Source organism: Neoarius graeffei, chromosome 11, assembly GCF_027579695.1.
Source record: "Neoarius graeffei isolate fNeoGra1 chromosome 11, fNeoGra1.pri, whole genome shotgun sequence".
Taxonomy (NCBI): Eukaryota; Metazoa; Chordata; class Actinopteri; order Siluriformes; family Ariidae; genus Neoarius; species Neoarius graeffei.
This window is the reverse complement of record NC_083579.1, coordinates 51,908,678-51,932,548: the sequence shown is the minus strand read 5'-3', so window position 1 is coordinate 51,932,548 and position 23,871 is coordinate 51,908,678. Positions and strand designations below refer to the sequence as shown.

Here is a 23,871-nt window from a genome sequence, read left to right as displayed (position 1 = left end):
CACTGGGGCAAGTGGCCTTTTAAAAAATGCCCAGTTTTACAGTCTGACCCTCAGAAAACAAGAAAGGAAGTGTTCTAAGCATGACTAGGACGTGCCAATGTCAGTCAGAAAGATTTCACATTGCTAACGGTTTGGCGTGTCCTGAAGAATCTCTATTCATGGGCAGTGAAAGGAGCTTTTGTTGAACACCAGCTCAGGGATGGAAAAAGAGACAGAGAGAGAGAGAGAGAGAGACACAGACCCCTCATCGACCCTAAGTGGATCTCCCAACACAGCAACCATAGTATGATTGACAGATCACAGGGCCTATAAGCGCAGCGGGCAGTGTGGGCGGGACGTTCAACCAATCACGCCTGGTGGGTGGGGCTATGCAAATATAGAGGCTTTCTCGAGGCAGGACGCCTTACTGAAATGCTTCTGGCGCGCGACTGAGGAAAGCTGAAAATTGAGGCTGAGCTCCATCCATCCAGGAAACAAGCATGGCGTCAAAGTGTCCAAAATGCGAAAAGACAGTCTATTTTGGTAAGTTTATTTAATTAAAATTATCTTCCAAATTAAATTATCCTGAGTTTTAATTATGCTAATCTGTATATTGACAGTCCTAATAGAAGGTGGGCTGATATTTGTCTCTTTACTAAAGTAAAGCAGGTTGTACAGGCTGGAATACAAATCTGAAATCTACACTAGGGGGGGTCAATAAATATCGCTCTCTAGACAATCTAATCATTCATAAATCATCCAGTAAAATACTTTTCTGCTGTTAGCTGATGAGATGCGTTCACTTCCCACAGTTCATGCAGAACAGACACCAAAATGTGCTGCTCTTAGATTTTAAACTAGAAACCTCCTGCTTACTTCAAGTGCAATTAATTCATGAGAGGCGTGATGGCTGACAATGGCTTAAGATATCTGGGTTTTGTTTTGTTTTTTCCTTATTTGGATGAGCAAATGTTGATGCATAACTCAGCAGATAGATCACTGTCATTTGTTTTGTTACTTTTTTTTTTAATACACAAATCCTCACTGGATCCCTGGCTTTGTCCAGTTTCAGAGACTGTGTACTGTAATGAAAAAGCAGGTTTATATTTGTCCTAAGCCCTATTCGCACGGGATAAGTATTACCTGTGGACCTCTGGTAATTCGGAATAATTGCAGAGAATGTCTGAGTACTTGGTCCCATGCGAATGCGCCATGTCCGTGATTTGCCAAGTAATAATTCCGCCGCGAATTACCTACTGTGTTTTGGCAAAACACAGCCGTCCAGTGGTAATACAAGTCCCGTGTGAATGCGCATGTTTGTGTTTGTAGTTATTAAACGCGCGTCTCTCGTACTTTTCTGGAGTGAATAATGGAGGACGGACCCTGCGCCATTTTGGAAGACCGACAAACTCGTGATTAGGGGAAAATAACAGCAGCGGTATGTGAACTCACGAGAATAAAGTGGAGTGGCAAACGACTTAAACAAACAAATCTGAGCTGTCTTATTTATGATTTATTGGCCCAACAGTAGACTTGAAAGAAACCTGTGAGACTTGGCAAAAAACTGTGGATATAATGGATAAATCTGTGCATGATCTGCGGACACTTTGAGGTAAGCAAACGCAAGAAATTCAGATTTAAAACATGCTAAATTGGCCCCAAGTTGATAACTGTATGAGGAGCAAGCCTCCCAGACTTCTACAATATAATAATTAATTTAGGATGGTTTGGGGCTTGCTCTCCCTCCTATTATATAAATAACAGTTGTTGTGTAGGCATATATCATAAATACATATGTATAATTTTGGATAAATTAACCTAAATTATGGATACCTTAATAGTAACAATGTATTAATTTTTCAATTGAAAAGATTATTAAAAGAGAAATATCAACAAGATTACCTTGGCCATAACTATGTGTAGGTTATTCTTAATAACAGCTGTAATATCACGACCCAAGCCACTAACAACATTGTAAGCCTGTAGCCCTTTGTAGGCTTTCAAGTCATCAGCAGTGTAGGCACTGGGTGTAAACAACAAATAGTTTACAATGTCTGGGTAGCAAACAGATAGCAGAATTGGTGTCCGGTCCTCCTTATGTATCTGACACGGAGAAATGATATAAATCGTGCTGCCTACAGATTGGTCGTCTGTTTTATTGTATCAGTACTAGTATCACTTACTATACTCATCAGTCATAGATTAGTCCAGTACAACATGACCAGCTTGCTTTTTTCCATTTGACTGTCGCGAGTTTTTTCAGGCTGGTACAGTCAAAAATTGAAAAGTTTTGGCTTACTAAACTAGTCATCGATTCTACTAGTGTATTAATTGGAGTCGACATGAAAACGTTAGGTAAAAACTTTAAACCAGTACAATCTCTTCTTCAAAGTTTCACCAGATGGTTTTATTTATGCAATTTAAAGCTCATAATACTGTATAACTTTGAGTAAAAACACGGCACAAAAACATGGCTGAATCCTGAATGACTCCTATGTTTAAATAGGGGACTACATAGGTGGCAAAATGTAGTTTCTTTTTCCCTGCCATGGAAGCACACTTGTATACCGAGGAGGAAAGCAATTTGCATTACAGCCGTGAGGTGGCTCGGCTCGGTTTTCCCTTTTGGGCGCTCTCGTTTTCTGTTAGAATTTGGTAAAGAAAAAAATAAATATTATTTACCAGCTTACTGGGTCCATTAACGTAAATCTGACAGCTGACAAGGTCGGGATATAAACGAACTTTTGCGTTAAACTGTGTGCTTGGACTCACAATTTTTTCTGAGTCTTATCATATGGGTCAAACCCATCAATCACAGCCAGTTTCTCCACATACCGTGCCCTTTCTGCAACTGGTAATGTACTCACATAACCAGAATTATCATCCATCGTGTCACTTTACTCTCACTCGTACTTTGTTTTATATTGAGTGCATGTACTTGGTCTTCCAATATGGTGCCTAACAAAATCTCGTGGCGCGGTGACGTCATGTGAAAGGGGTCTATCCCGTATTTGAACCAGATAAGCATTTTGAACTCCTGTCTAGTGTCTACAAGACGAAACAGGATGCTGTGAACTTGCGACACATCCGGTCACAATGTCTGTAAATTCAGTGAATTACAGACTTGCTTATCCCGTCCGAATGCGCCACACAATAACACAGAGGTGTGGGGGGTAATTGCGAATTACCAGAGGTCCATAGGTAATACTTGTCCCGTGTGAATCGTACTCTAGGCATTTTTGCCTTTTCACACCCAAGTGAATTATCCATTGCTGTTATACTCCATTGTATTTCTTGATTTACTTCATTATGGTCTGATGATGCAGGACCATTTAATCCAACCTTTCTGTAGGACCAGTCACTTTTATATATCTATAAAGTAGGTCAGTGGTAGTGTCTTTGATGAATTTGCATTCCTTTGTGCTGCATGGTACTCCATTGCTAAACTGTCATGCTGAGCTCAGGCTACATAAACTCGGCCTGGTTTTGGCACTTTTTTGTGGCTGGCAAACTTCCATTGTCTGGCCTGAATACGAACGTCAGGAATGACAAACGGGTCTTGTATGGTGACATAATCTAACAGTGGTGTGGTGTCTGGGAAGCCCATGACACCCTGACCAAAGTATATCACGTCAATGTCTTGTATTCTCTTACGGTACTTAGTTTGACAACTTCTGTGATGTTTCTTGACGTTACTTCTGTAGCCATGATGGTCAGTGTCTTGACCCTACTTTGACAACCTGAACAGTGATTTGTCAGGGTCCCACTTGTAGTGTTCCCAGTATCCCAACCAAGATGCAGCAAAAATTGTCCCGATGGCCTAAATTGACATGGTGACCATCATGAAGGACAAATCCTGCAGTCTGATCCCAGCATAACTCATCCGCTCAGTCAAGCTGTCCTGTTATAAAATCAATTGGGTGAATGGAATCATGGTTATATAACTGCAATTGCAGCCATACAGCTGTTCATCCTCTAGGTTTGTGTAAATGGTGTCCTTCGAGACATTTGGTTCTGGTGTTTGTAGAACTATACCAGTTTTGAACTATACTAGTTTTGAACTGGAAGTCACAGGGGTCTTGATATTGGGTTATGTTTGTCTGGCCTAATTTACCTTTCTCAACATCTGCTATAGCACTGTTTGTAGTGGCATCATTTATTTCTACATGGTTGGGCTGTGGCTGCACTAGATTTTTCCAGAACCCTAGACCTGATGGTTTGTCTGCGTCACAGGGTGCTGGTCTGAATCAATTAGTGTGCTAATATTGGCACCCAGCTGAAGTCATGGCAGTTGTGGTCTCGGGTGTGTCCCACTCCTCCTGGCCTTGGAGTCTGAAGGAATTTCTGAAAGGTTGCCACAACATTCATATCTACCTTCCCAACTACTTGAGCTTGCTGTAGAGATCCATGTTCGGATTAAATACCACTGGATGTCTAAAGTAACATTTAATTTTACAGGCTGACTTGTGACGAAGCTTTTGCCTTCCTTATAAGGCTTAAAAAGTCAGTACTTTCAAGCCATTTCTTCTTTTTACAGCTTGGCACCAGGAAAACAAGAGGCAGTGTCGTAGGCACACTTAACTTTGTTTATTAACTTTTAGCCTGTTAGGAATTGAAACGAACTGTGGTGTTAAATGGGTGGCAGATTTTACAATGCATCCTTATGTAAAACATGCTGTCCTGAACAGTATTTTCCAACAAGATTCCACACATCATGCATCCTGTTTTAAAATGCAAGTGGTCAACCACTATTTAAGGAGGCATTTTAAAACGTTTAAAGTGCACAGTTTATTACTCTGCTCTTTCCTTTATTGGTAAGATTCTGTAACCGTTCCACAGCTGTTGTAGGCGTTAGTGGAAGACTGCTACTTTTTAAAATGAAAGGACAAAGCCACACTTCCCATTGTCAATCTTCAGTGCTTCCTTTATGTTGGCTGACAATTAGATTTTTCAAATCCCCTTTTAATGCGTCAAGCTTATTTGTTTTGATGTAATGAAGGAAGGAGTTTTATGCCTATTCCATGCCTCGCTCATCACACTTGCCTCATTACTTGCCAGTTACCTCTTGCAGTGTTTCATAAATCAGCTTGATTGTAATTAGTTTTAGCTGAACTTCTCTGTACTGGGTTCATGCTTTGTATCAAATATTTCAAACTTGTACAAGCATGCATTTTTGGTCTTTTTGTATTTTTGTTAGAACAAATCAGCATTCTCTATAATGAATACTGCTGCTATTTCATGCAAATAAAAACCAATAATTCAAAGGTTTCATGTTGGCTCTATTTAGCAATGCTGAAGTGTTCATTATCATTTTGGCAATAAATTAAAATACCTAACAATGGTCACGGAGTTCATTTTGTGAGCCATTATTATGGAATGTAATTGGTTTGGTGAACATGTTCATAAACCTATCCAGTCACTTGATGGTAACAGTTCAGAAATTTGAAATGCTCGTGTTAACGTCTGAAGTGATTCCATAGTGCAATAATTTTGGGCCCCTACATAAGTAATACTTGCACAAGGTCCTGTGATGGTGACTTTCCTTCAGTAAGGAAACCCCACCTTGGCTGGCACCACAGTGTGTCTGTAGCCAGGTTTGAAGAGCCCTTGCATCAGCCTGAGAAATCCAGACACATCTGTGCGCCAGAAGTTTCCTGCCACACCCAGTGCTACTGCTATGTAATGCCAGTTCAGTAACCAACTAACTGGAACTCGAGGCTCACACTCAACTGACAAATTTGTTTGGAGATGCAGTATTAGTAGCACATCTCTAAATTGGGTGAAGGCCATTGAGCTTAGTTGGGAGTGCCTTCATAGATCAGATGAGGCACAGCTGTTAAAGCGGATAATGCCATTTCAGAACAAATGTGCTGTTAATAATGGGCGATTGAAGAGGAAGTGCTGGAATTGCTCCCAGTTTAGAGGTTACTTATGCTGTAACTGTACTGTCTGGCCTTGTTTGTGCAGGAGGGGTTTAGTTCCATGTCCTGATGTATGAGGTGAGCAGGTCATGTAGTAATCAGTGCCCTGTAACTGAAATGCTGGATGAGCTCAGCTGGCATGCAATCAGAACCCAAGTCAGAGATGAGATTGGAAGGTCAGATTAGAAGTTTAGCTTTGCAAATATGAGGTGCCCTTTATTTGCCAGTGACTGTACATTATCCATTTGCTAAATGCAAGCTCTGCAGCAAAGAATGGGTACTGTTCCAGCCTCTGTCTCTCTGGTGTTGGTTGTTGGGTTGCTGACTTGCTATTGATCACAAAGCAATTAGCCTACCAGAAAAAGATCCTTTCAGCAAGCCCCTACGGAGCCTAAATTGCCAGCACCCTGCAATTTCTCTCCCCTCCCCATTACCCACTTAAGTCTCTTAAACAATTCCTCTACTGGATTATTCCAGTGTTGGATGATCTGATTCAGGGTAAGCATTAAACTTAGACTCTGTACAAAGATGACCGTTTATATGGGATAATGAAGTCATGTTTAGTTATTTTACTATGTAACAACTCTTACACTTGTGCATAATCTTCATGCACAGCAATATGCAACACAATCTTGCAACTAGCAAACTGTGCTCATGTCTTATCTCCAAGTTATGATCTTCCATCAGGTATGCATGATGTAATCCATGTGCTCCACTAGATAAAGCCTGATATCCCTTCATGGATAATCTTGCATGGTACTTCATTGGTGTCCTCTGCCTTGGTGTCCTTCATTCCAGGAAACATGACTCCATAATGCAATTCTAACTACTCCAGTGTCCCCAGTGATGGGGACGTCATTATCTGGCATGAAGATGACTTATGGTGAGCACCAGGCTGACACTTGTGGTGTGTGTGGGGTTTGTTTTTTAAGAGACTTGTCTAACTAGCTGGATGAAGCAGTAATTACTGTACAGTATGTTCACTTGGACAAGCTCTTGTTTTACAATAAACATAGAATAGAATGCCTTTACTGTCACTGCACAAATGTACAACGAAATTTAGTTCATCACAGGAGAGCAAAGCTGCTGCATACGTACGTGCCACCACTCTTGGGCACTTCAGCCCAAGGCTGTCCTAGGTTAACCTAACTGCATGTCTTTTTGAACTGTGGGGGGGAAACCAGAGCACCCGGAGGAAACCCATGCAGACATGGGGAGAACATGCAAACTCCACACAAAGGCCCCGGTCAGCTGTTGGGCTCGAACCCAGAACCTTCTTGCTGTGAGGTGACAGTGCTAACCATTACACCACCTTGCTGTGAAGAGAACATTCTTAACAAGTAGGGTTGTTCCAGTTACTGGTAATTTACCATTACCAGTAAATTTGACATTGGAAACGTATGGTATCAGTTCAACAAATTTTAGTAGTTAACATTCCTGCATCTTGTTACTCTTTTCTCCCCACTATACTCTGAAATGTAAGATCTTGCTCACCCTTCGAGACTAGGTTGGCAGCTTGTAAGTCTAACAGTGGAAGAGCTCTTTGACCAGTGACCAGCCACATTGTTTTGAGTTGAGCAACATTTGGGGAAAACCCTTTGGATTTGGCAGCTGCTGAACAAACTAGTGACATTAGATTGATGAAACTTGTCAAACAAGGCTCTGAGTGAGTGATGGCAGTATTTTACTTTTAGGTGGGTGATGGAGTCCCCTACTACACCTTTCTGCAAACAGTGCCTCAAGTAATGTGGCAGGAGGCAATAGGTATAACCTAAAGCATTTGACTTGTGTACATCCCAATTTGTACAATCCTTCCAGGAATGGAAGGTGCACATGATCACACAAATTAAAAATAAAATTGTCGATGTGTACTCTACTTTTTTTCCTCCATGGTTGGCTTATTCAGTTTCCCATCCTGAATCTAGCTCACTACTAAAGCAAGTTTAGCTCACCTCTCATTACACAGGGCGAGCTGGCAGCCAGCTGCTATGATGGGACTAAGGCTGCGTGTCCACATTAATGCACTTTTAGTTTTAAAATGCATTGATCACTTTTGCTACATTTACACCTGGTGTCCACAATACTTGAATTTGAGGTCCTAAAATGGAGGTTTTTGGAAACTGACCAACACCCACACTCGCTTCCTGATTGGGTCTTATCACAAAGTATCCTTCCCTGATTTGTTACACTCCCATCATGTGACCCTTTCCCAGAAGAAAGCCAATGGCATCAGCTGTTTATACCAGCAGATGCATGCCCAGTGTGTTGGTGTGTTCTCAAGCATGTTGGTACACATGGTGTCTTTGTTGTGTAGCCAAAACTTTCATCTGGATGAAGATAGTTTTTGTTTTAACAGCTTTACAACTAACAATTTGCCAAAAGCAAAGTGAAATATTGGTGAATAATAATTGGAACAGTCAAGGTTATTTGCTGAGCATGAGGCAGATGGTGGTTTTAGTATGAATGCACTTAATTAAAAAAAAAATCATTTTACTTGGTGGCATGTAAGCATAAAAGGTGTGCAGACTTGTCACTTATCTGTGTAGACTTGTGTAAAATACTTTCAAAACAGAGGTCACAATTCCACCTTGCCTTTGAATATTTTAAACCAAACTCTGTAGCAACTGTAGTGCTTTTATGACTTGTAATTCTTCCCCACTCAGTGACACAATTGGCTGCCACTTTGCTGAGTTGCTCAGGTGATGATTGAGAAATGGTTGGAGTTTCACAGCCAATTGGTGTGGGTTTTTTGTCTTCTATAATCGGTATATTTGTACTAATGTATTAATGTGGAATTCATGAATGGAAAAACAATGGTCAAGAAATCCTTGGTCAGATGTTTAAAATGGCCTACTTTATAAATCCTTTTTACACAATCACCCAGACAGAAGCAGGGAGTTGATTTTGCTCACTTGATGCCAGAGGTGGACAAAGTACCCAACTTCATTACTTAAGTCAAAGTACAGATCCCACTGATCAAATGTTACTGATGCATGAGTTGTCAGTCGAATTTTTACTTAAGTACTGAAGTACTTGCTTTTAAAAATACTTAAGTATTGGCACAACACTTATAATACCTAATGCCTCTGAAGCAACTGACAATTATTTTGTGACTTCACATGTGTAATCATGATCGTTTAATGTTAAGCTAGCTAGTCAGTGAAGCGCCACCTGACATGCTTGCAGACTTTCAAACTCCAAGGGTAGCTAACATGACTAGAAGAAGAAAAGTTTTCTATGTTTATTTGGCAAGATTATGCTAAAACACTTCTGAAAGGACTTCAGAGAAGTTAACATTAAAGTGCATATTCTGGACCAATTTTTTTTATAAATATGGAAGTATTTCCCTTTACACACTCGTCCAGAAGGGTAATTTTGCACAAGGTCATCTGTCTACAGCAGAAAAAAATAAAATAAAACTCATCTGGAAAAATTCCAAGGGAGTCTGGAGCCAGATTTGTGACATTATCTGCAGAAGTGTGAGCAGGCTGCATGAGCTTTGCATGGTTTAAGTGCACAGCCTGTATAGACCCTTTTCAGTCACGTGACCTTCGTAAACGCGACCGCCATTTTGGACATGTAGTGGACTTCGGCTCGAATCAGTTTAATGCGAGGAAGGCGACAAACGAAAAACATAAAAGAAAAAGGAGTGAGATGCAGAAAACACCTTCACTGTCCAGCGACGTAGGGCATTTATAGGGCGAGCAGAGGGAGAGGTATTTGCAAAAATTGAGGTTAGCAGGCTTGGAGAACGACGTTTACCTGCTTCCACCAGGATTGTTCACTGACGTACGGAAGTACACGAAGCCCTCGTCTTTACCTGACTTCGGCCCACATGATCTGTATACCTATGTCATTAAAAACCCATCGCCATACACATACACGCCAACGTCCGAGGTTCCGGAGCGCGCTCCGGCTTGCTCCAGGAGTGCTCCGGCCGAGGTTCCGGAGCGCGCTCCGGCTTGCTCCAGGAGTGCTCCGGCTGAGGTTACAGAGCGCGTTCCGGAGCAAGCCGGAGCGCGCTGTTTAATTTGAGGGGAACCTCGGCCGGAGCACTCCGGGAGCAAGCCGGCGCGCGCTGCTTAATTTGAGGGAGAGCAAGCCGGAGCGCGCTCCGGAACCTCGGACGTTGGCTCCAGCAGTTATTTATACTGGATCCGGTGTAAATAGCTGCCGGATCATAATTACAGTAAACTAGTAAATACAGTAAAGGAAAAACTTGAGACAAAGGTTTTAACAGTCATCCAAATGACTGAACGTAAACATTGCTACAGTAACATACCAGCTACTTGTTGACATTAGCTAGTCAACAATAGCTACTACAGAAGAACAAAGAGGTTACAGTGGGTTATTTTAGCCTATTTGGTTACACACTCGCCGCCACAGAATGTTAACAGCAATGTAATGCCTTTTCTGGCTAATTTTATTCGTCTTACCTCCAACAAAGTGGTCACTACACAAGCGTTGGTATGCCGAGGGCTGCCAATCTGTTAATGGCCGCTATCCATCTTCTCCGTCGGGATCCGATAAAATGATAAACCTTGCCTTGTTTGATGGTTACTACATCCAGGTGCACAATATAGTGGCATGATGGAAGTCTTGCTGAAAGTAAAAACTTTCTTTGCTGCCGTTCCTCAATGTTGGCTGTGGTAAACTACTGGTAGTACACGTCCAAAATGGCGGCCGCGTTTGTCGTGACGTCACGTGAAAAGGGTCCATAGACCAAGTGCTCCCATTTCTCTCAGTCTGGTCTTTTGGGAAACTGGGTACTAATCCCATCAAGATTAGTGTTGCTACACCCTCCTACGATACATCTGTTAACCACTTCAATAATTAAGAAAGCACAATTTTACTCATCACACACTTGTGAAATTTCCTCTCTGCATTTAACCCATCTGAAGCAGTGAACACGCACACGTGAGCAATGAGTGTACACATGCTCGGAGCAGTGGGCAGCCATGCTGACAGTGCCCAGGGAGCAGTTGGGAGTTAGGTGCCTTGCTCAAGGGCACCTCAGCCCAAGGCCGTCCCAATTAACTTAACCTGCATGTCTTTTGGATTGTGGGGGAAACCGGAGCACCCAGAGGAAACCCACGCAGACATGGAGAACATGCAAACTCCACACAAAGGCCTTTGCTGCCTGCTGGGTTCAAACCCAGAACCTTCTTGCTGTGAGGTGACCATGCTAACCACTACACCATGCCACCCAACTAATAATTGTGATAACGTTGAAATTTGCAGAAAACCACCAGGTTGTTTTCTCATAAACCAGTGCTGATGTAGGATTCAGGAGGAGACATCCCACAGATGACCTCACAAAAATCAATGTTTGCCAGGAAATTCAAATGCCAAGTTTTTTCAGAGGTGGACCAATTCGCCTCAAATGGCTTGATTTTCAACTGAATTTTTCTGGTATTATGCAAGGTAAAAAAAAAAAAAATTACACAATGTCAAATATCGGTCACATTTTGCAAGTTTAATATAAAATAGAATTACATTGATCTTGCTCCTGAATTTACCTGTGATATGCACTTTGGTGTAACTGTTTACATGCTAAGTGTCAAAGTTAACTAGCTATGTGTAAATATTAGCTATGAGCAAGGCTATGGCAACTTGGTGGGCAAATCCATAGAAAGTCATTGACTAACCAGACTGCATAGCTATTGCCATGTTATCACTAGCTCTAAAAGCACATACATCTTCACTGCAAGCTTTCTCTTGGAATAAAATATTTATAGCTCGATATGCTTCTGTAGTTTGGACAGCAAGGTTTGTAGGCTGTGATGTGGTTCGTTTTAGGCAAACATTTTAAAACGAATCTTTAATCCTTACAGAAAACTGAAACATGGGTTCTAGGTATAGCCATGGGTGCATGCGTTCCCCAGAACTGCCTCCTTCCATTCTGCCATCAACAGATCATGTTCAAATAATGCTATGGAGAGATCATTGAACTTGATTTTTATATGGTCTATGGACATGACCTGACCCTAGTGGTTACTGATGGGCTGTCTTGGTGTCAGCTGCGAAAAAACCAATCGCGTTTTAAAGTAGAAAACTTCCACTTTCAAAGCTGTTTCATAGTAACAAGGACCTTGATAGCAATGTAGTGGATTGAAAAGTATGATCTGTCTTTCAAATGTAGTGAAGTTGGTTGTCAAGGTTTTAAAAATGCTCAAAGTATGTATACTTGGTACAGTACTCAAGTAAATGTACTTCGTTACTGTCCACCTCTGCTTAATGCAGTGTTTATACAATACAGCTTTTGATTTAACTTCATCAGTCTGTAACTTTAATTGCAATAGTTCTGAACTAGTACAGTTAATGCTCTATCAGCTACCAACCCCAAGTCTGTCTGTGTGCCCCCCAGAATCTTGGGCCTGGCACTGCCTCATGTCTCCCCTCTAATGCACATGCAGACCACTGGCCTGACCCTTTTAACCTTGGTCTCTGAACAGATTAGCCTCTGGTTTGATTAGCAGTAACTTGTGTTGTGAGGAGCTGACCATTTTGTTTAGTCATTGAATTTCTAGAGAACAGGTGTAGCTTTGTACTCATGGAGGATCTGCAGTGTAGTAGGTGCATTATTACCAGGTCCTTTATATGCCCTTGGAGTCTAGCACTTTTGTACCGTGAAACAAAATGCAGTGAAAATGATCCCTGTTGCCCTGAGATGCTCCCATGAGAGGGTACAAGTAATCAGTGGGACTGGGACCTAAAACAATGCTCCCTCTTCTGGCGGAAAAGGAAACGTCTTGCCCTCTGGCTGGTTGTGCTCATGTCTGATAAGAGGAGGTGTTTCCTCATAGATGAAGGCTGCCCCAGCAGGACTCCATTTTGCATTGTGTACAGGAGATTTATTTGGAAGGAGTATTCTTAGGTTTGTCACTTGGGACACTCCTGAAGGGACTGAAACTGTCTAGAGGAAATTGGGAGATTAGGATGCAGAAGAATTAGAACAAAAAGTTGCCGGTGGCTGTCCAGCTGCATTCAAGCGTATCAGCAGAAGTGATGCAAAAATAAAGCTGCAATGACAGGACCCTTAAAAAAAAGGCTTACTACCACATTATATTTGCAGCTTTTACTGTATAGTGGCATCCAAGTCTTGGACCACAGTGGAAAATCTCCAATTTTTTAATCCTTTAAAATTGGAAATAAACAAGGTTTTAGAATTTGTTTAAAACATTCAATCTTGGCAGTGCAGAATCCTTGAAGATGGAACAATTTCTTGGGACCTGTTAATGCAAGTGCTTTTGTACAAAAGGTCAGATTTTTCTCATGCCTAAGCTCATCCTCTTCTATTGAAACATGTTCAGATCTGGATTTTATCTAAAATGGTTCCTAAGATTTTACACAAATGTATTGAATCCAAGTCAGCTCAAGTGTATGCAATCATTAAATCAGAAAAGGGGACAAAATACTCATGTTAAAATTATCTTTGAAATATTGACTTATCTCATCTCATTATTTCTAGCTGCTTTATCCTGTTCTACAGGGTTGCAGGCAAGCTGGAGCCTATCCCAGCTGACTACAGGCAAAAGGCAGGGTACACCCTGAACAAGTCGCCAGGTCATCACAGGGCTGACACACAGACAACCATTCACACCTACGGTCAATTTAGAGTCACCAGTTAACCTAACCTGCATGTCTTTGGACTGTGGGGGAAACCGGAGCACCCGGAGGAAACCCACGCGGACACGGGGAGAACATGCAAACTCCGCACAGAAAGGCCCTCGCCGGCCACGGGGCTCGAACCCGGACCTTCTTGCTGTGAGGCGACAGCGCTAACACTACACCACCGTGCCGCCCTGACTTGTGTCAAATTGTAATAAATTCTCTTGTGCGTTCAGTTAATAGAACATTTTTACTAGTGCTCTCAGATCTACAATACATTATTGCTTTGGACCCAACCAGACAAACCCTAGTGATTTTGTAAACTTACAAAGTAGTAAGCCAGTTTCAGATTGGATTACACAGTGGTACAGGAGGTAGTCTGGTTACTTAAGAGCTCCAGGATCTGAGTTTCAATCTTTACCTCTGGTTATTGTTTGCATAGGTTCTCCCCAGGTCTGTTGGCTTCTTCAGGTGCATGGGGAGAAAGTACCAGTAGCTGGATAAGCTACTCTTCATATAAGGGAGTTTCTAATGGCTTGGCATCCCATCTGAATATTTGTTTTGCACCCCATGTTCTGGGGTAAACTCTAGTCTCAACTGGGGTAAACTCTAGTCTCAACCAGGATAAAATGCTCATGAGACTGTCATGGGCACTTGTATAAGGCAAGGATTTGAATACAAGGAGCAGAGTTATTTTAGAGATTGCAGCAAAAAGCATTTGTAAAACTGTAGTGAACAGCAGCTTTGCTTTTCAGTGCTGGGGAGACTTAAGGCATGTGTAGGAAACCTTGGAGGCGAGGTGACCAAGTGGTTGGAGCACTTGACCGCTAAGCGAACGGTTAAGTGTTCGAGCCTCGTCTTGGATGATCTGGGGCTCGCCTCCTGTCCACCCAGCAGTGAATGGGGACCTGGTGGAAACACTGGGGAAGTTAAGGTGGCGAGGAAAGGAACTGGCCACCCTACCTCACCATGCCGACGGCCCAGGACAAGTGTGCTCTCTAACGGGCACTCCCCAACATGCATACGAAAAAGTATATGGGACTCTTTGACTTGAGGAAACCTTGTACAGCTTGCTCAACGTCTGCAGAATAGTTGACTGACATGGCTTTATGGAGTTGATTATTGCTTGGAGACACTGTTGGTAAAACTTGTCAAGCATTGATTCAAAGTATGCTTTTAATGCAAAAATTTCAAGTATTATGTTTCTGGTATGTAACTGCATGTGGGGCACAAAATCTGGACCTACACCAGCACTCTGGCTCATGGACAGGCTGTTTCAACAAGTTGTCAAAATCTCCTATATTGCTTACAGCATGTACTTCCTCTACAATGGTGCCACAAATGGCTTTTGATAAAGTACAGGAAACCACAGCTACAAGATCCATCTTCTCACTAGAACGCAATCATAACTAAAGGATGATTTAAGGAAATGGGTAGATTAACCACTTTGGCTTGCTGATGGGTCGAGTATGACTTGACATCTGTGCTTTTTGCTTGCCTGTTTTTTTCCTAATCTCATTTCTCTTGCTCCACTAGCTGAAAAGGTGACATCTCTGGGGAAGGACTGGCACAAGTTTTGCCTGAAGTGTGAACGCTGCAACAAAACCCTGACAGCAGGAGGCCATGCTGAGGTGAGTACTGTGTAAAGGAGCACATTGAGGGTTCCATGTTACCACTGATCACATTTTTCACAGGCTAACAGGAACACTTTTTTTTTTTTCTTGATCACACCAGAATATGACTGACTCATCCTATTGTTTGCTGTACCAGGCAATTTTGTATAATTTTTAGTGTCTTCCACAGTATGCCCAACCCTTTTCTCAGCAGATAATCTTACCTGGAGCCTTGTACCTGAGAACTGCTTTTGTAATCCTACTGTTTTTTTCATATGCTCATTGAACATTCCTTCAAGACACTTGTACACTAATGCCAAACCGTCCCAACTGTAATAGTAACTAATCCCACTATTGGGTCTCACCTAGAAGAGAGGGTTGACTTGATTGTGGTTATGATGTTGTGATCTGACACACTTGAGTGTGTCAGTCTGATAACTGTTTGTTGATGTATGCTTGAATTGGATTGAGTCACTGTTTACATGCACAAAAGACTACTGTTTTTGCCCTAATTCTGAAATACAATCCCTACTAGGCTGTTTACATGGCTAATGAAAAGGATTTTCACTAATTCCTGTTTACATGCAGCTGTGCATGCTCCGGTTAATGTGGCCATGTCACAAACTGCCCTAAAAACTTCAGTTGGAGACTTATTCCGAATACTCCTGAAACCTGAATGAGCATATCCCATGTCTTATTCTAAATTTAGCATTTTTGATTATCAAATGGAATATGCTGTTTATGGCAGCACGGTGGTGTAGTGGTTAGCGCTGTCACCTCACAGCAAGAAGGTCCGGGTTCGAGCCCCGTGGCCGGCGAGGGCCTTTCTGTGTGGAGTTTGCATGTTCTCCGTGTCCGCATGGGTTTCCTCTGGGTGCTCCGGTTTCCCCCACAGTCCAAAGACATGCAGGTTAGGTTAACTGGTGACTCTAAATTGACCGTAGGTGTGAATGGTTGTCTGTCTCAGCCCTGTGATGACCTGGTGACTTGTCCAGGGTGTACCCTGCCTTTCGCCCATAGTCAGCTAGGATAGGCTCCAGCTTGCCTGCGACCCTGTAGAACAGGATAAAGCGGCTAGAGATAATGAGATGAGATGCTGTTTATGACCCATGTCAAATTCCGAATGTTGTCTTGAGAATTAGTGTACATGTAAACATGTGATTGACACTCTCCCTAACTTCCTTATGACAGTCACTTCCCTATGAGGGTGCTGATTCTTCTAAAAGTTAGAGCATTTGATTATTCACTGTGTGCACAGCAATATTTCAAGCTAGACAGCCTTTCAATTTCATAAAATGGGTGAAATTTAGTTCCCTCTAAAATTGTCATTGTGATTATTTCTGTAATCTAAAAAGGCAGGGGGAACCCCAGGCCATTCTGTGGCTGGGAAGTTATTTAATTTGAGGGAATTCCCTAGCAAATGTGCATGAAGTCAATCACTTCACATAGTCAAGCAGACTGAGGAAGTCTGTGCACATGTGCAGGTTTACCTTTTAGGTTTTCTGGCAGCTGGCATCCAGTGTTGCATTACTGCCATCTTCAGGTTTACCTTGACTGTGCACTGATGGCGACATTCTATTGCTAAATGAACAGTTGACCACACTGAGGTGCTTGCTGGCTGATATTTATTGTCTTGGTCCTGCATTTCACTTTCTTTGGAACATATCTTACTTTGTTACTGTAGTATTTCACGTTTCATTTGGACACTCGTTCTCAATTTTCTCTCCTGTTTCAAATTTGTATCCCACAATGCCTTGCACAATCAGGGAAAGCCCACCAAATGATGCATGATGTAGTATCTTGAATTGGGTCATGGTGAAGCAGGAAAAAATTGTGGAGAATCTAGGGCCATGTGGCCCTAAATTCATTAACTGTTTGCTTTAATAAAATATAAATTCAAAGTCTGTGACTTTGAATTTGGTAGCCTTCAGTCCATGAAACAAATAATTGGGTGTCATTCTTTTGACCCAAACTTGATATCTGAAAGGCAGTCTACCTTTTAACATCCATTCATCATCTGTAGCCACTTATCCTGTCCTACAGGGTCTCAGGCAAGCTGGAGCCTATCCCAGCTGACTATGGGCAAGAGGTGGGGTACACACTGAACAAGTTGCCAGGTTATCGCAGGGCTGACACATGGAGACAAACAACCATTCACACTCACCTATGGTCAATTTAGAGCCACCAATTATCTTGACCTGCACATCTTTGGACTGGGGGAAACCAGAGCACCCAGAGGAAACCCAGGCAGGCACAGGGAGAACATGCAAACTCCACACAGAAAGGCCCTTGCTGGCCACTGGGCTCAAACCCAGGACCTTCTTGCTGTGAGGTGACGGTGCTAACTACTACACCATGCCACCCCTTCCTTTTAACACTTGAACTACATAATTTTCTTGTTTCCATTTTTAAACAATGACCTGGTATGGTATTCAGTATCAATTTTCCAAAATAAATAGCAAGTAACTGCTGGAGTACCAAAGCAACAGTAATCAATAGAACATGTCTTGTGTGGGATGTGTTTGGGATGGGATTTTTTTTTTTTCCTTTTCTATTTGCTTCAGAGACTTTGGGGCTAGGGCAAGACTCCTCTAGAAGAGGGCATGGGCTTCAGGGCCCTAGGAGTGAGATGGGGGAAGACGCATTGCTGAACTGTTTTCCATTACTTGGCAGCTACTAAAATCTCTACATTTGAAATGGTAATATTGTAAATGATTAACAAGGCTACATTAACTATTACTTGTTCATCTAAATGTGATGTAATTAAGGCTCTTCCTTATTTTTTTGTATTTGCCAGATACATGGCAGCACTTGACACTTCAACTCTCCCATGAGGATTTTCTACTGTGATTTTCTGTATGTCTTGGGCACCTCCTGTTTCTGTAGTAATCTATAACTTGTGCCTCACATTCCTGCAGAGTCATTAACAGACTCTAAAGCTTGATGTGGGAGTAGGAGTATGTTTTAGGAGTCCAGCCTAAACTTGTTCCTGTCTTGCTCTACAAAGGCAGCTTGATTTATGAACCCCTGATGTCTTCTCCTTTATGCTTCCAACAGCCGGGCTAAAGGTGTAGGCATTTGGTATTTGCATTTAATGAGAAATGGGGCCTGTACCATCCCCAGCTGAATGCTGGTCTGCATCAGGAATCTCTGAGGATATTTACAACATGGCACATCACATTGACTGTACATCATTTATGGTGGGCTGGAGAAGGTGTGGTTGCACAAGTCCAATGTCTTGACTGCCTGGATATGCCTTAAATACATCAGATAAAAATGTTTAGCAGTGAAGGCCAGTAGGGAGCTGCTTTTTTTTTTTTTCCTAACTAATGAGCAGGAGAAAAACAAAATGCTGATTGCAAGATCAGTCTACTAGTCACCCACTAGGCTACTAACTTATCAACCACTGTTTCAAATCTGGAGGTTATCTTGCCATGGTAAGGATGTCCTTTCGATTGGAGTCCTGTTATGAAAATGAGGGTTTAAACAATCATGACTAGGTTTTTCCAATTTAAGACTGGTACTATATTTCAGTGCACTTTAGAGATATCTTGCTCTTCAGAATAAAACCCACTGTAGTTCCATAGATATTCCCAGTGAAATTGACAGGCTTTCTTGCAATAGCAAATGGTGGTTTTTTTGGGGGGTTTTTTTTTTAGATATCCAAAAGTTTAGTTAAGACCACCTCTTGAAGGGCTTGTGGGGGTTCATGAGGCAGTGTGCTTGAAAGACATGGGGTTGGGTTTCTGATGGAAAAACAATGACGAAGACCTTGGTATTAAGTTGTGGGAAGTGAGTGGGCTGGAACCTCTTAATTCATCTTGCTGGTATCTGCAGAAAAGGCAGCCTGGGTTGAAGAAAAAATGAAATTAATCCCTGCCTCAAGTGGTAGGCTGAAAAAGCAATTGCACCAGCGTCTCCTTTGTAGCAGAGGAATTAGACTTGCACTGATTACCCTGTTTAGTCCTGATGAATAAGAATCTGCCCTTTTCCTAGTCTTTACCATGTGTGGTATTAACTGTCTGGTATGGGGAATGTAGGCATTTCTGCAGCTTTTTTTTTTTTCCCCAGCAGACATCTGCTGACTGGGCCAGTGGCCTTGTTCATGACTTCCTCCCAACATCCTCACAGCTGGCCAAGAGTTTTCCATGAGACCCCTCATCTGTTGTCCCAGAACTGAAGGTTATTCCCATTCGGCACACCTGCTTGTTCTAGTTGAATCAACAACCTCAGTGACTGCTGATTGAGTTATTGAGAAAGAGGAGCTGATGCCACAGGACAGCAAGGGTTTCTTTGGCTTTTAAACACTCAAATGAATCAGTTCTGTTAGCACTGCATAGAAGCAATAAGCTTAAAATGGAAACGGCATATCTAGCCAAATTAAAGCCACAGCAAATGAAAATGTGCACTTGAGTGGATTTAAGACTTCAGACGCCATCATACTTACATCAGTATCTCCATCTGTTATAACATCGCAGATTGTAAACAGCTGCCAAGTTTAAATTAATGCCTTGCTCACATTCTTCTGCCTCTTTTGCAGCATGATGGGAAGCCCTTTTGTCACAAGCCCTGCTATGCTGCCCTCTTTGGGCCAAAAGGTGAGAATGGCATTCATGACCATGTGCAAAAATTAGTGATTTCATAATCTGTACCATTTTTTAATACCAGAGGAGTGAGTACATACTGATGCTTGGTGATGCAGGTTCCAATACAGAGAACAAAATGAATAACTTACTTGGTATTAAGTAATCGGGGCATCATGGGACATTATTTACCTTTATGTTGGGTGCTGCTAGCACTGAACTCATGCTGACTTTGATAAAGATGTTCTCACACTTGGACAGTAGCTTTAATGGAGACAGAGGGAGGCAAACCAGAGTATTCAGAGCAGTAGCAGCAAATGTGGTCCTTTTTTATAAATGAAGCCCATGTCTTGGTGCTCATGCATGTGGCCATTTCTGTTGCTGTTCCATGCTCACACTTGTGTTGACTGCACTTGTTGATTCTGCTCTAGTCAGATCACAACCTTAATTCTCTAAAAATTCAGTTTAAATGCAAAGTTGTTTCAGGTTGCATGTATTGTAGGCATATGGTAAAGTCATCTTAATTTTTCACAGCACAATTAGTAGTCTTTTGCTTTTAATTAACTGAAATTAAGATTGCACTTGATGAAATGCCCAACTTCACCCAGTATTGCATATATTGGATGGTATGTGCTTTTGTTAATAGGAGTGAGCATGGTATTGAACTGAAGCCAGATACAGGATCCTATCACTAGAAGTGATTGCACTTAATATGACCACTCTCTGTATCTCATGGCATTTGGTGTAGCTCTGAACTTTTCAGAAAGTATCGGTACACTTGGTTTTAATGCCTAAAGTTGTCAGTAAATGGACTTGGTTTTTGCAGGTTATGCTTTCATGTTAAAATATGAGAACATTTCAGTTAGGACAAAGCAGTTGCTTTGGGCAGTCTTCAGGAGAACAGGTGACAATTGAGTGAGTAGGTGGAGCTTTCACTGGTCTGTCTGCATGTAACTGGGTTAAAAAGTGAAACAAATGGTTTTATTCCACCTGTTCAGTTGTGCATCTGCTGATCAGAAGAATAGCTCTAGTTTTGTATGACAAAAGGCCTTCTGCTAGACAATACATGTTGCAATGATTTCATAATGACACTTGGTGTAAATGCTTAGGGTCCTAGATGAAGAGGGTTTCCAAACTTGAATATGAAGGATGTTTACCTTTTGTGTTTAGCATTTCACTTGTGCACTTGCCTTGAGTGGCTTTTTTTTTTTTTTTTGCTGCTTATGCAGGTGTCAACATTGGGGGTGCAGGTTCTTATGTGTATGAGGCACCCATCAACAAAGACCCAGCCCCAGCTACTGTGGACTCTGCAGCAAACCCCAATGAGAAGTGGGTCCCAGCACCCAGCAGACCTCCTTCTAAAGGTACTAAAAGAATTTGGACTCTATACTCTCCAACTTGGCCACTCTGGGGAATTGCTGAGGCCAGTGAGCCCATCCTTTCCCACAGCTGCAGGCCAGAGGCCATAACCAAACGCTTTCTTTAACTCTGCTTGAACTTGCTCAGTATCCAGTGAAGTCATGTTTTTCCTCATTTCAGCTGGAAGCGTCACCACCTTTTCTGGGGAGGCAAACATGTGCCCCAGGTGTAACAAGAGGGTCTACTTTGGTAGGTTGCTCAGTCTCTGGTAAATTAGTAACATATAACTTGGGACCCTTAATAAAGCTTTCCTGTCCTGGCAGCTGAGAAGGTAACATCTCTGGGGAAGGACTGGCATCGGCCATGTCTGCGCTGTGAGAGGTGCAGCAAGACCTTGGCTGCAGGGGGTCATGCAGAGGTGAGAAGAAAAGTGGGGGGGGGGAAAAACTGAGCAGAGAAACCCATAGCATCACTGACTTTTGTTCAGCTGTAACTCCCTGGATTTTGCAACCCCTTTCCCGTTTCTCCATACAGGAGACGTAGGCCTCACTGGAAAACCTTTGGCTGTGTAACATGTGACTGTATACACATGTATGCTAATGGCAGCATTGTAATATTTATCATGCACAACAGCTAGCAAACCCACAGAACATTGCATTGTTGACAAGTAAAACTAAGCTGCTTTTTTTTAATGGTTGACTTGTACTGTGACCTAAACTCATTTGCCAGGCTAAATGTCAAACTAGGATCCCCAACAGGAAATGTATCCAAATCCTGATGTCTTTTTGTTTTGTCAGCATGATGGCCAACCCTACTGCCATAAACCATGCTATGCTGTCCTGTTTGGGCCAAAAGGTACTCTATTTCCACCCTCTAGGTGGAGCTGTTCAATTCATTATTCTTTTCAGCATGCAACATCTTAAATGGATCCTAAAAATACACTTGGAATGATTAACTTTGAGAGGAAACATGTAAGATTAAGAGATTGTTTAAGCTAATTTCAGTCTGGCTGTTTTGTGTGTACTTCAGTGATGGCATGTGAATCCTTTTTTTCTGTTGTGTTTTCAGGAGTGAACACAGGTGGTGTTGGCAGCTACATTTATGACAAGGAGGTCAACACAGAGGCCCAGCCATGAGCTTGCATCTTCAAAACATCCCTGCATTAGTCACACATCACCATGACCACAAACCCAGCCTCTATATTGGCTCAAAAAGGCTCTTGCGCACCTTCCCCATTGCATTCCTGAGCCTCCAGCCACACCGACTGAGCAGTGCCAACACGGACCTGTATGGATACCTGGTGCCACATCACACCTGACCTTTGACCCTTCACTGAATGTCTGATTTTATCGTTGTTACACATGGATGTGGTTAGTCTGAGCTTGTTTTGGATACGTTATGGAATATGGTAATCCAAGTTTTATAAGTAGATCTTAATAGTGGATTGGATAACATGTACCACACTCTTCCACAATAGGGTGCTAGTCATGAAGTACTGTAGAAAAATTTCTCTATGGTAGTTTTCCAGCTGAATGTAATGAAATGGTAAGTTGAGGGTTTTTTAATGTATAAAGGATTTAGGGTTTTTAGTACCATGCTGACAGGCAGATTGGGCTCTTTGCCCAGGCACAGTACTTAAATCAAGTTTGCCATAAACCTATAAAATATTCAATCCAAATCTGCGCTAGTTGCACCTCAGTATTTCTAACTCTACAAAGATGTGTATGAAATATGAACAGAAATGGTCCCTTTTTTTTTTTTTTGAGAAACCAAACCTGTCTCCAGGTGGTTGAGGTAGAAGGGTGTTGTGTGGCTTTGTGATGGGTCCCTAATGATCAAGTAGCTGACACTAGCACTTAGTAGCTGACTTGTTTCTGTCCAAGTTTAATGTATTGTTAATGTGGTCTGACTTGTTTAATTGCTTGCATGAAAACTCATTGCCAGTCAGAATTGGCTGATGGGGAAACTTTTGTTAAACTTTAATGACGATGCATTCTTGTGGAATGTGCTTTAGTACTTTCAGAGACTGTTACTGATTTGTATGGCTTATTTTAGTAGGTTCACAAAACAATGCTTCCACTTTAGTTGCTTTAATAAACTTGTATACAACCTTTCTTTGCTCTGAATGTCTAATTTAAACATCCCTCCATTATTTTTCATTTATTCATCACGGTCATGGGGGAAGCTGGAGTCTGACCCAGCTGGTTTGGGGCAAGAGGTAGAGTACACCCTGGGCAGGTCAATCAATCACAGGGCTATGGGCCATTTTGAATAGCCAGTTGACCTAATCCACATTTCTTTGGACTGCGGGCGGAAACTAAGGCTACATCCACATGGCAACGAGTTTTTTTTTTTTTTTTTTTTTTTTTAAATATCGCGTCCACATGGGCAACGGATCAGTAAAATATCAGGTTCATATGGCAACGCTTGCTGAAAACGATGCAATACACATGCGCCTCTACGTGCGCTGTAAGACGGTCCCATCGGAGACACAGAACAATAGAAGTAGACGCATGCGCATAAACCCCTTCTGTAGCATTACCCACAAAGTTTTGATTATTAGTCAGTAGTGTAAAATAGTGTCTATTGTCGAAGACACTTATTTATATTTCATATTAAAATGTCTATGTAAATTAATACATAGAAAGCCTGGCCAGGCGCTGAATGTTCTTCTGCCTTCACTTTAAGAGAAATTCAGGGCGAGCATGAGCCTAGGTTCATCACTGTCACACGTGCACACCTTCTCACTCCCTGTCCTATGGCTATAGTCCCTTTAAATCACGTGCTTGTTTTTTGAATGGAGAC

At 42.0% G+C, this 23,871-nt stretch overlaps 1 protein-coding gene across 1 annotated transcript; it reads left to right on the top strand.

Moving 5' to 3' along the window:
• The first annotated feature begins 416 nt into the window (after window positions 1-416).
• On the top strand, window positions 417-23,179 carry crip2 (cysteine-rich protein 2). The gene is made up of 8 exons (XM_060934158.1): window positions 417-522; window positions 15,048-15,142; window positions 19,665-19,722; window positions 20,937-21,071; window positions 21,247-21,315; window positions 21,390-21,484; window positions 21,864-21,921; window positions 22,135-23,179. The coding sequence occupies exons 1-8, from the start codon at window positions 480-482 to the stop codon at window positions 22,200-22,202; spliced, it is 621 nt and encodes a 206-aa protein (XP_060790141.1). The 5' UTR covers window positions 417-479; the 3' UTR covers window positions 22,203-23,179.
• Window positions 23,180-23,871: the final 692 nt, after the last annotated feature.

Bases quoted from the DNA above. Each gene is read 5' to 3' on its own strand.
- crip2 (XM_060934158.1), top strand. From the start codon at position 480: ATGGCGTCAAAGTGTCCAAAATGCGAAAAGACAGTCTATTTTG. The intron at 15,143-19,664 runs GTGAGTACTGTG...CCTCTTTTGCAG, and splicing joins CAGCAGGAGGCCATGCTGAG to CATGATGGGAAGCCCTTTTG. The intron at 21,316-21,389 runs GTAGGTTGCTCA...CTGTCCTGGCAG, and splicing joins TAACAAGAGGGTCTACTTTG to CTGAGAAGGTAACATCTCTG.